Here is a 15,216-nt window from a genome sequence, read left to right on the forward strand (position 1 = left end):
ATTTTTCCGAACTTTTCCGAATCTCTCGAGATTCGGCTACTTTTCCGAATCTTTCCGAATCTTCAGATTCGGCTCCGAATCTCGATTCGGATAAAGATTCGTCCCATCACTAGAAAGAAGAATGTTCCGTTGACGATCGTTAGAACACGGTTCACAGCTTATGACGTCACTGACGTTACCTCGGCAGTTTACGATCAATCGAACGCGCAGCACACACGCTGCTGCCTGCTGCCGTCTTGTGGGCGGCAGAAGCGGAATTAGGCCAGAGGAAAAGGACTCGGCGTCGAAGGGAGCGTGTAAATACTGTGGATCAGAAACGATCCGCTATTCGCTAAATGCTCCAGTGTAAAGAACGAGCCGGTGTAGCGACCGACGTTGACTGGTGACTTCGCGTCGACGAGCCGGGTGGTGGACTTCACCGCAATGCTGGCATGTTGTACGGAGGGGCAAACTTGACGACTGCAGGTTCGGCCACGGAGGTAAGGTACCACAGCCTTGACGTGTTAATTACGCACGGGCACGTGTTTGGGCTCCTTTATTACAACAACAGAGAAAACAAAAAAGTTTTTTTAGCAAGAAAATCTGCTCTGCCTCGCACGCGACGCCACCCAGGGTAACCGTCTCGTGCAAATAATTATTATTATTACACGGAAGTGCATCGTAACTACAGTGAGAAACGAATCGCAAAATTGACGGCACGTCACTCAGGAACTTTGGGAAATCAGTTTATTAAAAAAATAAAAAAAAAACTGAACACCTACCAATTTTTTTGCATTTATTGAGTTTTTCATGAAGAGCTATATTTTCCATATCAATCGATTCGGAAAGTCTTTCTTCGACACTTCACTGCCTTCTGCTGCTTTTAAAGGTCGACCTGCAGGCCTGTATTCTGCTGGGCAGAAAACCGGTTCGCAGTTTCCTTCTCTCCATTCTTTCTTGCACCTCACCTCCCCCCCCCCCCCCCCACCCCCCGCAGAAAGGAGGGTGGTTTCCCTCTTTCTCAAATGAAAAGGGGGAATTGAGGGAGTTTTTTCTCCTTTCTGAATACTCCTCGGCCTTTAGCTGCATGGAACTAACGGTCTGTTGACAACTTTTGTAGCAGTCCACAAACATGGTAAGATGTCTTTACCACATTACAGCAGCACAACCTTCCCGTTTTCTGCAGCAATGGCGGAGAAAAAACCCCAGCTGATCCTTGTGTTCAGTGGCAAGAGAAAATCTGGCAAGGACTACATTACGGAGACCCTTAGGAAAAGGTAGGCTTCATATTCCAAGTCCATAACGAAACCAAAATGTTTATTACAGGACCATAAAGATGGTAGCGTAAACATCACAACCTGATGTGGGTTACGTCAAAAGGGGGTAGTGCAAATGTCACATCTTAAAATGAATAACTTGAGGTGGAGGCACAGTAGGAGCTCAGAGGGGCTTTCTCATCTCTGGTCTGAAAACGACAACATGGAAACAATTTAGAAGAATGGCCACCCATAACCAAAAATTTGATGCAAACAACAAGACTAAAGTACTAACGGTAGACTGTAATAGGCCTTCACTTCTTGCCTCGTCATGTCGATCACGTCTTGCATGGTACACTGCAAGTAATGAACACTGGGTTTATGAAAAGATATGAGCCATGCATGGGCATGACGATATCTCGCATAATGTGCCTCTAGATACGAGATGCAATCATGAACGGGAAGTATATAGTTTGGAGCTTAGAAATATTAGCGAATCGTCGTCTATTATATGACATACTTTGCCACCCATTGTGCACCTTTAGCACATCGCTCAAATCTAAGGCACAGACTGGCTTTTACTGACAACTTTTCTATAAGAGGTGTGCCTTACGTGAGAATAAAGGTGGTAAATTCTATGTGGTACGTCATTTCTGGAAATTTAAGCACACTTAGCTATTAGCAAATGGACAAGTCTCGGCAAAGTGTTTACAATGTGGTTCCTCGGAGAAGCTCTTGAGTATAGAGAAAAATTGTGCTCTAATATTCAAAATCGCCTTCTTGGTAGAGCCGTACCCTGATGTTGCTACCTTGCCGCCGAATGAAGCATATGCCCTCTTCGTTTTCAAACATGGGGTGGATTCCCATCTTGGTGGTGTTGAGAGGCTTGTTCCTGGGGTCAGAACTGCTCCAAGGAAACACCTCCACTTCCACGACATACTTGCCCACCTGTCCACCCTGCATGTGAATATGTAATGATGTCGCAGCAATCCGGGATATCGGCCTCAGTGCCCGAAACTGAAGACATTGCTCAGATCAATGCATCGCTTTCAGCAATCCTCCTAGTGGTTTCCCATTCTTCATGTTGCTGCCATAAAGTAGTAGGTAGTAGAAATACCCGCAGAAATTATGGGATTGGTAATGAGAGCAGGGGTAATGCTGAAATTAATTAATTAATATTGGCTGTACCCCATTGCAAGGGGTACAGCAAATAGTCTTATCTGTCCAGTCATCCATGCACACCTGCATTTACTTATCGTGTTTGTATCGAAGTTCACAAGCTTAAGTGGTTTTGTCTACAAGGCCAATCACCCTCCGCTGGCTTCATTTGTCAAAACCTCAACTTGGTTTCTCATACAAATCAACCTAAAAACAAAAGCTGTTCTGAATTTATGTCCCTTCGAGGTTTTGTTCAGAAATCTTACAGTTGTCTCCTCAGGCTTTCAAGCTCATTTTCGATAACTAACTGTCACTTGGCGATCTGTCTAGCTAATTACAAAGGCAGTGCACAGGACGAAATTGAACACTCACAACACTGATCTGTGCAGACGCCTCGTTGTCACACCAGCAATACCGTGAACTCTGAACTTCGTGGGGCCTTTGACGGTCCATGCCATTCACTTCCGGTTCTGAGCTGCAGGGAAAGGAGCGAGAGAACCCTCATTCATTTTGAATGGCCAAGAAAACCAAGATCAACTTGTAGAGTCGCTAGAGCAAGAACCTCTGGGGTTGCGGTGGCAGTGTCGTGGCACCCTCTGGGATAACGGGAACGAAGCGCAGGTTGTACATATGCTTCGCAACCGGTGGGTCGTAGCGGGTCAGGACATTTTCCAGGCTGAGCAAAATGTGGTCTTTCTGTAAATGTTTGCGAAACGAAAAAAAATAAAATAATTCAAGGTAAGGCAAGCAAGTCGGCGCCGACCAAGCCTGTTGCATGAAAACCAAGCGTAAAGTCTCGAGTTAGCTTTGAAAGTGAGAACCGAAATCGCTGAAGATGGTAAATGTGATGTCATATAAGATAAAGATAAGAAAGCCAGTGCAGCTATACTACATGTTGTATGCAGGCACATGATGAACACGAATCTCTTATTTTTTATTATCCTTAGCTTGCTGCTTCATGATGCAACGTCTGCTTGTGGTAGTGACACAACATTCTAGATTTCTGCCTGGACTAAAAAAGAAAATGCACCCGTAGAGAACTGACTTGGGCGATTCAAGTCGTAGGCAAACAAGTTCAGTCGTTGAATCTGTTGTCCCCGAGACGAAATCGAATGTACAGTTAATCACCGAAATGAGTAGGTATGTGGAGGAGAAAGGTAAACGAACTTGGTACTTGGTGAGGTGAAGTCCATTGACCACTCCGCTGTCCAGGATGCCCATATACACAATGCCTCCTTTTCCCGTGTTCAGGAAGGCACAAATGGTTCTGACAGAAAGCAAAAAAAAATCTAAATTCCTTTGAGACGATAAATGCGCAGGCATGACCGCAGAAATACTGATGCTCAAAGGCTTTGGGGATTCGGCAAGGCACACCACTCTCTTTATTTACATCTTGCCGTTCTTACTCTGTCAGCACTGACAGGTGCGCATACCTGGAAATGCTCTGTCGAGAGTGGTGGTCCTTGCACACCTGCGAGATGTCTTCGATGGATAGGTCCTTGTGCGCCTTAAATTCGTGATACTGATCTTCTTCGATGAGCACGCGCTCTCCGAACTTGTAGAAGGAGCGCGATGACTCCATGGGCGATGCCGTCATCGTTCGACAAGTTTGGAACTCCTATCGTACTTGAAAAGAAAGTCACTGGTGACCGATTCCTAGATCAGAGGTCTAAGATTAGTGGAGGGTTGTTGGATTTCTTTCCCCCGTCAAAAGATAGTCGGAAAAACGCCGACAGGAACACGGGTACGCAGGGACGCGGGGACGGCGGGGACCGTGTTCGCAAGGTCGTGTTCGTTTATTCAGCTATTCATGTAACACGTCCCTGCCATGCGGCTATGTGACGTCATAACTTTAGAGGTAACCGAGGGTGCCTTGGGCACTTACTCTTATCGTATTAATATGTATGCAAACCTGTAATTCAATTGTAGCATATTTCGGACGGCGAGAGTAACCTACACTTCGAATTGAAGAAACAAACGCAGTCTGACAGCTCCTTCGCAGAGTGTATCCTCAGTAAACCGAAACCAACGTTGACCGAAACCGTTGCGGTTTGAAATACCGAAAGGCCGATGTTCGATCTAAAATGGACCGTAAAAATCGGCACCTGCATGTAGCAATCTCAACTTTTCGTCAAAAGTGTGTTTCACAGGTGGGTTTCACCTTGTAAAATTAAAAGGCGTAGGTCTCTGTCCAAAAAAGTTGCTAGGGTCAACGGTGGACGGCGACGCAGACAACCAAGTCAAGTGGCTGGGCGCGTTTGGCGCACTAAGGCCCGTTCACACTCTTGCAACCGAGTACGACCGAGAGACCAGACCGGTGTTTAAAGGGATACTTCAACGAAATTTGAAATATTCCCGTCGTGTTCAAAAATAGGTTGAATATGATCCACAATATCCGTAAATGACAATCGCACGTTTGTATTTTGATCCTGGTGGCTGTATTTTTCGTTATAAACGGCCCACTCTGGCAAGCGCTCGGAGAAGGCCCAGCTTAGAGCACGTGACATCCAATGCAATCGTGACGTAGGTCGTCTCAAGACGAGCAAAGCTACGGCGAGGCTGACGTCGAGAGGATGGCCTACTCGTTCCAGCCACCGGAACGGCTGCTTTTGTACGAATTTTGAGTGATGGGTTAATCTTCTAGGGGGACAATAGCGACTTCTGCGACACACAAAAGGGATTCTCGGGAAGAGGGGAGTTCCTCCTTCCCTCCTTCTCTCGTCGTGGCCGGAGACGAGACAACCTCCGTCAATAGCTGTCAAGGTTCCTTCCTAGACGAGCATTACAAACGAGGCGTTAGCGACATCCGCCAGGTGCTCTTTGCTAATCGTATAATTCGTTTTAAAATTTCTTTTCGAGACTTTTTTAACAAGATATTGGTATGTTCCATGTGATACTGCTCTTTTGAACAGACCAAAAAATGAGCGCCGAAATTTCGTTGTAGTATCCCTTTAAGCCTCATGTGACATCTTAGGACCAGTTCCGCTGCAGCACATCCGATCCTAAGACGTCGCAAGAGGCTTAAAAACCGGTCTGGTCTCGGTCGCAAGAGTGTAAACCACTGTGGTGACGTCGGGCAAGTCAAGCATCAGACGGCACCGCACCGTGAATGGGCCTTGGATGGCTTGGATGGCTTGGATGGATGGTGGATGTTAATGGCTATTCCCTTTGTAACGGGCGGTAGCTTGCGCCACCTAGCCTAAGTCTAAAAAGACAAAAACGTGATTCCTCCCGCCCTTTTAAGACCAATTTTTCTCCCCCTAACTATCACCAGGCAGTGTGGGATATCACCAGGATGACCTTCGGGGGATCGGGCAAAAAAACTAAAAAACATCACCCCCCTGCCTCTTCCCCCCGGCGAGGGAGTCGCCAATTTTCCTCTGGTCAAACCTTTTCGGCGTTACCCCAGCACCGGACCCACTGGGAGACAGGGTTGAGACTTTGGGCCGGAGCCACACGGGAGGGAGTCCCAATTTTCCTCTGTCCCGCCTGTTCCCAGCTGTGCTAGTTAGTTGTCCATCATTTAATTTTCCCTAGATAATTTCCACCAATCTTCTAATCGTCTCTTTGTCACTGTAATCTTTTTCTCTACCATCCCTCCATCGTCGCCAGTGAAACCCAGGGCCCCGGCCAAGTCCGTTACCCCTTCAGGGAGGGCAGGACGAAGCCTCGTGCACTTCAAAACCAAGTGCTCCAGTGTCTCGCTATCATTATGGCAGGCGGCACATAATGTGTCGGTCTCCTGAAATTTAGCCCTATATGTCCTTGTCCTCAAAACTCCCGTTCTTGCCTCGAACAGCAAAGCACTTCCCAGTGAATTGTCAAATAGCTTTTCCTTTCTGATCTCCTGCTTTCGTGACCTGTACACTGCTAAAGCTGATTTCACCTGCATTCTCCCCTCCCACATTTTCCTCTCCGCCTCTTTCACCTTCTTTTTCACTGACGTAGTCTGTTCAGCCCCATCACCAGTGTGTAGATATTTAAATGTAAGCTTTCGGGTTCAGTTTGTCCATTTTGTGTTTAAACTTTTCATGTATAAATACTTGAATACCTTACGTGCCCACCGCGTATCCTCCATTTCAGTCAACCTTTGTTCAAATTTCAACTTACTAATTGCCTCCCTGCTCTCAAAAGACGACCATCCCATGTCCCCCTGTACTCCCTCATTTGGTGTTTTTCCATGTGCTCCCAGCGCCAATCTGCCTACGCTTCTTTGTCGAATTTCTAGCCCTGATTGAACCTCAGATTTCATGCACAGCACTGCATTGCCAAAAGACAGTCCTGGCACCATCACTCCCTTCCATATACCTCTGACCACTTCATATCTCTTATAGTTCCATAGTGCCTTGAGCTTCATAATAGATGAATTTCTTTTCCCTTTTCTAATTGTATTCTCCTCGTGTTCCTCTAGATATTTCCTTCCTTCATTGAGCCAGACCCCTAGATATTTGTACTTTTCTACGTGTTCTATCACTGTGTCCTGTATCTCCAGGGGTTCCTCCTTCTCATCGTTGAAAACTATTATACCCGACTTGTCCCTACTGAATTTTAGTCCTAAACTGTCCCCTTCCCCGCTGCAAATTCTAATCAGTTCCTGTATTGTCTCACGGCTTTCTGATACGAGTACAATGTCATCTGCATACATTAACCCTGGCAATAGTTGATTTACCTTATGTCCTTCCTCCATGTAATTCAGGTCAAAACCTAGGTTGCACTGTTCTAATCTTTTTTCCATCTAACTGAGGTATATCATAAAGAGCAGGGGAGACAATGGGCAACCCTGTCTAAGTCCTCTTTTTATTGCTGCTGGTTTTGTAGTTTCGGCTTCCCATTTTATAATCACCCTATTCTCCGTATAAACCCGTTCTAGGAACTTAACCGTGGTTCCCCCTAGGCCATACCCTTTTAGCTGTTCCCAAAGTTTTTCCTGATTCACATTGTCATATGCCCCTTTGATGTCCAAAAATGCTACCCATAATGGCCTTTGGCTTGTCATTGCTATCTCTATGCACTGAGTGATTATGAACAAGTTATCATCTAATCGTCTATCCATCCTGAAACCGTTTTGGAGCTCCCCCAGAATCTGCTTTCTCTCTGCCCATTCTTCCATTCTTCTTTTTACGATTTGCATAGCTAGTCTGTATATTACTGAAGTTACTGTGATTGGTCGGTATGATTTGATACTGTCTTTGTTTCCCCTGCCCTTATATAATAATCTCATTCTGCTCAATTTCCAGTCACTGGGTACCTCCCCTCCCATAAGTATCTGGTCAATCACCTGCCTTAGTTTCAATTTGCTTGTTTGGCCTAGAACTTTTATCAGTCTCATTGGTATGCCATCTGGACCTGTCGCAGTTCCAGCCGGAACCCTTCCTTCTGCTTTCTCCCATTCTTCTATGGTCGTTTCCTCTCCTTCACTATGATCCTCCTCTTGTGTTGTGTAGATGCTATTATTCCCTATGGCCTGATCTGATTCTAACTTTGAAAATGCTGCTTCGATTGTATGTCTAATGTATTCCCTTGCCTCTTCCCCCTCTACCTTTGTCCCTTCCTGTGTGATTAGTGTCTGTTGGTACTCCTCAGTCTTTTTTCCCTGTGCACTGATGTGTTCCCAGAACCTTTTTGCCGCATTCCTATCCTTTTGGTTTATCTCTATCATCCACTGGACCCCTGCCCTCCCAATTTTGGCCTGTATTAATGTTGATGCCTCCCGCTTTCGTTCCTGAAAGTCCTCCCATTTTGCTGTCACTTCGGCTGGAGTGGCCCCCTTATTTTTTGCCCATCTGTGTTCTCTAGATGCCGCTTGGCGTCTCGAAATTGCTGCCTTAACCTCTTTATCCCACCAGCTTTTGAGCTTGCGTTTATGTTTCCTTCCTCCTTGTCTGGTTCGATATTTCTCTAATTCTCTTTTGAAAACAGTAACTAAGTCTTCATATGTCCATTCTCTTTCCGGTAGCTTGGACACTATGTTCTCGATCCGCTTAGATACCTCCTGTAATTGTTTATCATTTAAGTTATTTCTACCCTCTTGTTTTTGATTTTGCGTTTCTGATTTTACTGTGCCAAATCTGATCTTGATTCTCTTATGGTCGCTCCCCAGACTTTTTGTGCTTTCCTCATCTATTTCCATACCTCCAAGTCTGTTGTATATCTTCCGTGACATTAAACAGTAGTCGATAGTCGAGTGTGAGTTCTTTCTCTCCCATGTTATTTTTCCATCACATTTTACCTGGGCGTTAACCAATACCAGATCAAGAGCTTCACAGAACTCCTCTAACATCCTACCTGTTGTATCCGTATGTCCATCAAAGTCTTCCAAATGTGCATTCATGTCCCCCAGGATAATTATTTCCTTGTTAGTGCCGATTTCCCTAACGTCTCCTGATATGCATGTTAAGTGTTCTGCGTTTTCCTCCCCTGCATCGCTCCCTGTAATTTAGAGTGCCTCAATGTTGCTGGGGGATGCCAGCAACATTGAGGCACTCTAGCACTTATTGATAGATGGCGCCACCTCATTGTTGTGTGGCGTCGAAGGTGCTGGACAGTAGAAAGGTGAAGGAAAGGGGAGAGAGCGCGGAAGGAGTGAGAGGGGAAGGAGGGAGCAAAGAGGAAACAACTGCCATTTTGACGCAACGTGTTTTTGGCGCAGAGCACTGTTGAGGCTACACGTCGTCTGCTACGGGCCGACTTTTTTTTTTGCCCATGTAATTAAAGTTTGCAGTCAAACGTGGAGAATACTTCATTCCTTAGCCTCTTAACCCACCAAGGAATATCACTGTATAATTTTCTTGCCACAACCACGGAAATAAAAGGAAGAAGCAAAATTCGGATGTCGATCTCAAGCATTCCACCGGGCCAATGAATTGAAATGGTAACCCATAGCTGGTAGAAGCCTGGAGTTCACATGCATGCGCCTCTCACTCTGCTCCGCGGTGCGATTGGCTCACTCGGCGTCGAGATCATAAACTGGCCAAACTCTCCCAATATACGGCTCTGGTTGTGGTCAGATTGTGGTGGTCCCTGTAAATGTTTAATTCCGGCTTGTTAAAAAAAAAATAGATTGTTTGGTTTTAAAATAAATGCACGCACAATGATATCAAAAGTTGAAGTAACAAAAATAAAATAATACACTTTTGCACAACGATGGCGCTCTTGCTGCCGACGGATTTCGTCTGCGTGTCATCTTTCTCTCTTTCACTGCTCGGATACACCTTGCGACGCTGCTCCCGAGATAGCACCATACTTGCGCCACATGCGCCTTGCCACTCGACTAATCGTCTGCATCGCCGTCCGCCATTGACCCTTGCAAGTTTTTTGGCCCTATTTTGTACAGAAAGGGAGCTACGCCTCGTAATTTTACAAGGTAGACCCACCTGTGAATTACACCTTTGACAAAAAGTTTATATTGCTCCGTGCAGGAGCCGATTATTACGGCCCATTCTAGAACAAACCTTGGTATTTCAAACACCCTACATATTTCATATTACTTGTATTGTACCAATCAATGTAATATCTTTCCAGAATCGGAGATGACAAGTGCACCATCCTGCGACTGTCGGAGCCCATCAAGGCAGCTTATGCCAAGGTAAATGAGACAACAGAAACTGATTTTGTTGCTAACGAAATCGCGCAATCGAAAGCTACTATATACACACTCATTGATGTCAATTCGAGCAATGCAAGAGTGTTTGCAATCAGGTGTGCCCCTTTTTCAGGAACGCCTTTTTGACCCCCCCTTTTCAGGAACCAATTGTAAACAGTTGGCCACGTCACGGGACTCGTAGAACGTCCCCACACGAGGCTCGAGATGTACCCCTATCTCCCAGTTCACCACCCCTCTAGTACTATACTTCCAATCCCTCCTGCTAGGGCACATGGCAGAACCAGAGCCGTACGTTGGGAGAGGCTGGCCAGTGGGTGTGGCAACGAAGGTGCTGGAGAGGAGGAAAGTGGAGGAGAGGGAGAAGAGCGCTGAAGGAGCGAGAGAAGAAGGAGGGAGCAAAGAGAAGACGACCGCCATTTTGACACACCACGCTTTTCGCACAGAGCACCATTGAGGCTATGCGTCGTCTGCTACGGGCCGACTTCTTTTTCGCTCGAATAAAAGTTTGGGGTCAGACGTCGAGAAAGCTTCATTCGTTAGCTTTTTAACCGTCCGAGGAATAACAGTATAATTTTCTAGCTAGAGCCAGCGATATAAAAGGAAATAAGCTAAATTGAGATGCCGATCCCGTGCATTCCACCGTGCGAATGAATGAAAATGGCGGCTCTCCCCGCTCAGCTAGGAGCAGCCGGGAGCGCATGCACTCAAGCCTCTCACTCTGCGCCGCAGGCCGTTACGGCGGCGAGATCATAAACTGGCCAAACTCTCCCAATATACAACTCTGGGTAGAATTTACTAAGTTCAGGGTGTCTAGCAAATTATTATTTTGAAATTCCCTGACTTTTCCAGGTTTTCCCTGATAATTTCAGGTAAAATTCCCTGACCACTGTAGAGGCGGTTAAATATATAAGACCATTACAACACAAGGCAGTGAGCATGAGCACTGTGAGGATCATTTTGCATGGGCTTAATCCAACTTGCATATTCTGATATATTCGCGTTCATCCAGTCCGGATTAAACGAGCACTTTCTTGCTGTTGACATCGTCAGTGAAGAGACCACTTCTGGAAACACGATGAAAACACGACGCTCAACCACACGTGAATAACCGAATGGCAGCATGGCCAGTAGATGCACAGTTTCGGATACTTTCCTAGTAGCTCTAACTGGATTTAGGCTAATGTCGCGCCCTCTATCAAATCCAAGGCTTGGGCTGGATTTGTCGGCTGTTCCTTTTCCATCGGGTAGCACACTCGACATCGAGTGAGCCGAGCCCGCGCTCCACTCTAAGCAAAATTTATTGCCCGTTTTTCTACCCCCAAGTTCTCAAGTCTTTGCTCAGGGCACTCATGGCGTTTCCAGCTCATTTTCTCTGACTGGGCTCGCTTTTTGACAATATCCCTGACAATTCCCTGATTTTTCCCGGGAATTAAAATTTCCCCGACAATTCTCGGTTTTCCCGGTCGCTAGACACCCTGAAGTTACTGACAACAGGCAAACACCAAGGAGGAGTTTCAGTTGTCCCACCTCCGGCGCAAGCTTTCTATCTTCAATAACGCTTCGGCATCTCAAGAGCCCCAAGCATGCACGCGCAGGCAGGGCAAGGCGAATGGCAACGAGCGCATGCTGCCGTCCTGACCTTGTCAGTGACCTCAAGTTTAGAAAACAAGTGCAGAGTTTCATTAGGGAGTTTTAGGTGATTATGTTTTCGTAGATGCATGCTGTTTCTAGAAAAATATTGTTCGCTAAACAAGATTTCGAGGCATGTTTTGAAGCCTGCGCCCAGACTGTCCGCTAAAACACCGACTGCAAAAGTTTCCAGGCACGTTTCGAAGCCCCAACACGAAACGGCATGTCAGACCCGCAAAAACAATCTGCCGAAACGTTCGGTTAGGACGTTCACCCGGGCTGCTCTTTCCAGGACCACAACCTGGACTACAACCGGTTGATGGATTCCTCGGACTACAAGGAGGTGTACCGTGCCCAGATGGTGTCCTGGGGCGAAGCGAAGCGCAATGCGGATGCGACGTTCTTCTGTCGGCTGGCCGTCCAGCGAAGCAGCGGATGGGAGTACCCCGTGTGGATTGTGAGCGACGCCAGGCGGGAGACGGACATAGACTTCTTCCGCGAGAGCTTCCCGTGCCCTACCCTGGCAGTCCGCGTGAGAGCGCCGGAAGCAACGCGGAGGAACAGGGGCTGGGTTCACACCCCAGGTCGGTTGGAGAACCGTACCGTACGTCTCCTAGAGAAAAAGGTCCTACGCATTTCGGCAGCTTGGAAACGGCAGAGGGTAGACACGGACCTCAGTGGTACCGATGGAACCATACTGCCGACAATGTTTATGTGAAAGTGATTTGTTGTGCACCAATGTCAAAACCTTCATGGTGTTTTTGGGCACGTAATGAACATCAACATCCCTACCCCAAAGTGCTCTTCCAGTTTACGCACCATTTTAGCAGATCGGAGGCACCCATTGACGCATAAATGTGATCCAAACTCTCCCTTGTATATGCTTTACTGTTTACGAGGTCTTTAAGCTAGGTATTGCATCAATGTTGAGACTGCGGCTGCCATTTGGGGCAGGTAAATGTTCGAGATTAAGAAGTTTCAAAACCCCTGCCATAAATAAACGGCTGGCAGCACGACATCTACTACCGTAATATCCCAAGAGATAGCCCACTTTGTCATGAGCAAATCGGGTGAAAATTAGGAGTGGGCTAGCTTTCGGTGTGCAGTCGAGAAAAGTTAAAATACTACTATTTTTAGATCATGTATCTCAGTCAAACTTGTTATTGTTTCGAGGGGCAATGAAGCAAATATGACTGTACTTCCCAGTCAGCAATATTCACTTATACCCCGCCATAGCTAACTAGACGCATTTACGCCGAGGTCATTGATGATCTGAACATTACGATTGCTAGGAGTGGGCTATCTTTCGGTGTTTAAAAGAAAATAGCAAACTAAGCCAAAAATAGGGATGGTTACCTTCAGGGGTTGGGCATCTCTTGGGAATTTATGGTAGCCGCATTTACTCAGAGATCATCATTGATCTGAACACTGTGGTTACTAGAAGTGGGCCATCTTTTGGTGCTTAAGAAAAATTAGCAAACCAAGTCAAAAATAGGGGTGGGCTATCTTTCAAGAGCGGGGCATCATGGGATATTACGGTAGGCACTGCTTAACCAACCGAAAAACACACCAAAATCGAAACGTGACAAAAATTGTTCCATACCATTTTTTCGAGGAAAGAAACACTTGAGGGCATTTGCGATACGGACACTACGAACATGCCTTTAACGAGACCATATTTCTATTCCGCGTGCGATAAGTATGCTCTTTTCTTAAAAATGCCGTGAAAATTGTTGCATGTTCCAATTTCGATTTGACATTCGAAATGTTTTTTGCACATGTATGTTTCAGCCTTTAGGTACTTTAATCGCGTAGTGAAAGTGGGAGGACTGGTGGACATTTAAAGACAATGCAGAGAAGCCCATACGCACGTTAGGACTTCCTAACGAATAAAGGAAAAGGGGAGTATAGTTTGTGGCAAAAAACAGAAGTTGTTTCCTTTCAATGGCTCTTTTTCTCATTGCTTAGGTTACTCAGTGTTGCTGATAATGTTTCGTAAGTGCCTACCAAAGTTTAGGCACCTAAATTGACTTCAGTTTGGCTAATTATCAGGCTTCTAGGAATTACTGGTTTAATTTCACACGATTGTGGTTTCACAATCGTTTCAGGAATCGACGACGCAACGACCGAATGTGGCCTGGACCACGTGACCAAATGGGACTTCGTCCTAGCCAACGACGACGGAGACGACTTGGAAGCTCAACTCCAAGCCGTTCTGCGAGCCATTCACGAAAGGTGTTCACTGTAACGAGTTGTGCATGGCAGCTTCTTGCTATATTTACACTTCGCATTTGCTGTTGGATCAACGTTCTGTGCCAAGGTTGTTTTGGGGGTCTTTACTCTCAAAATGGGCGTTAATATCTGCGGAGACAATCGGTGTTGTACGTCTTGAGAAGCTTTACTCGCCGAAGGTGTGCTTTCTGAATAAAACACTTTTTTTCTTAAAAAAACGTTTGTCGGAATTTGTATGTTTGTTAAGCATTTATAGCTGACAAATAGGTGAGGGTCCACCGTAGAACACAGAAAAATATGGCATGCAAAATACACCCACAGAAGCCACTAACTTGGGCAGTAAAATACGGTGCTCAACACAAATGCATGCGAGTAAAATGGAGAAAAATAGTGCCAATGTTCAGTCCACAAGCTCACCGTGTCGCACTTACAGCCCCGACCAAAAGAAAAGCAAACGACGGAGCGACGGCCTCTTGCTCTCGTCACATCGCTCAACGGTCGTCGGCAAAAGCTCTCGTACAGCCTGCGGCATGCCTCGAGAGTGTCAAAGGTGTTGAGTGGCCGGACACTGTCAGGAAACAAAATTCGCGCCTATTTGCTTCCGTCTTCCAACACGTATGGCGCTGATCGCGAAGTTGTCAATGCGGAACACGCGTTTTGAACGCCCGGCAATGACATGTAGAAAAACTAAGATCAGCTTTAGATTGACATTATAGCGACGTGACGATCCACACAATAGTGTGCGACTGATAAAAGTCTACCGTAAAATCCCGAGAGATAGCCCACCTAACATCAAGAGCAAATCGGGTGAAAATATGAAATGGGCTAACTTTCGGAATACAATCAAGAAAAGTTTAAAAAGAATTGCTATTTTTAGGTAGTGTCCCTTCGAAGCTTGTTGGAACGAGAATACAGTGGAAACGAACAACGGACCAGTAGAAGAGTACCGTAAAAACCCGCGAATAATACAAAACATAATTTGAGGACTTCGAAAAAAAATTTTTTATCCACGTATAATATGAAACAAAATCAGGACTACGAAAACATTCCTTATTTGCGTCATAACTGAACCTTAATCACTGTCATCACGTCCTTTAGACTCCTTGTCCGATGCCTCCTCCCAAAGGCAGTAGTCTTCAGCGCCGTCGAGCGCATTTGAAATCCCGCACTTGAAAGAACGAGCGACGAGCGAGCGTCGACACAGTGAAATCTTGGCACGGCGCATTAAGCGAGCAACCCAATGTCGGCTCGCCAAAGTTCTCATGCAGCAGCTCGGTGTTTACGGCGAGGTGCCGTTCACGTTGCTCTTTTACAAAGTTAGGGCGAAGTGCCGTTCACGTTGCTCTTTTACAAAGTTAG

General features: G+C 46.1%; 2 protein-coding genes across 3 annotated transcripts; one reads left to right on the plus strand and one right to left on the minus strand.

Moving 5' to 3' along the window:
* Positions 1-136: 136 nt before the first annotated feature.
* On the plus strand, positions 137-14,075 carry LOC8037358 (phosphomevalonate kinase). The gene is made up of 5 exons (XM_029989221.4): positions 137-479; positions 1,166-1,256; positions 9,915-9,978; positions 11,918-12,209; positions 13,734-14,075. The coding sequence occupies exons 2-5, from the start codon at positions 1,168-1,170 to the stop codon at positions 13,871-13,873; spliced, it is 585 nt and encodes a 194-aa protein (XP_029845081.2). The 5' UTR covers positions 137-479; positions 1,166-1,167; the 3' UTR covers positions 13,874-14,075.
* Positions 1,250-4,234, minus strand: LOC8037359. Of its 2 annotated transcripts, none has more exons than XM_029989220.4 (7): positions 3,827-4,234; positions 3,561-3,660; positions 2,956-3,089; positions 2,766-2,868; positions 2,031-2,192; positions 1,531-1,592; positions 1,250-1,444 (listed from the first exon to the last, which is right to left on the minus strand). In XM_029989220.4, the coding sequence occupies exons 1-7, from the start codon at positions 3,988-3,990 to the stop codon at positions 1,420-1,422; spliced, it is 750 nt and encodes a 249-aa protein (XP_029845080.2). In that variant the 5' UTR covers positions 3,991-4,234; the 3' UTR covers positions 1,250-1,419. The 2 variants fall into 2 exon arrangements, with proteins under 2 accessions (XP_029845080.2, XP_040354753.1); XM_040498819.2 differs by having other exon boundaries at positions 1,289-1,444; positions 2,045-2,192; positions 3,827-4,177.
* Positions 14,076-15,216: the final 1,141 nt, after the last annotated feature.

Source organism: Ixodes scapularis, unplaced genomic scaffold (assembly GCF_016920785.2).
Source record: "Ixodes scapularis isolate PalLabHiFi unplaced genomic scaffold, ASM1692078v2 PGA_scaffold11__112_contigs__length_91849675, whole genome shotgun sequence".
Taxonomy (NCBI): domain Eukaryota; kingdom Metazoa; phylum Arthropoda; class Arachnida; order Ixodida; family Ixodidae; genus Ixodes; species Ixodes scapularis.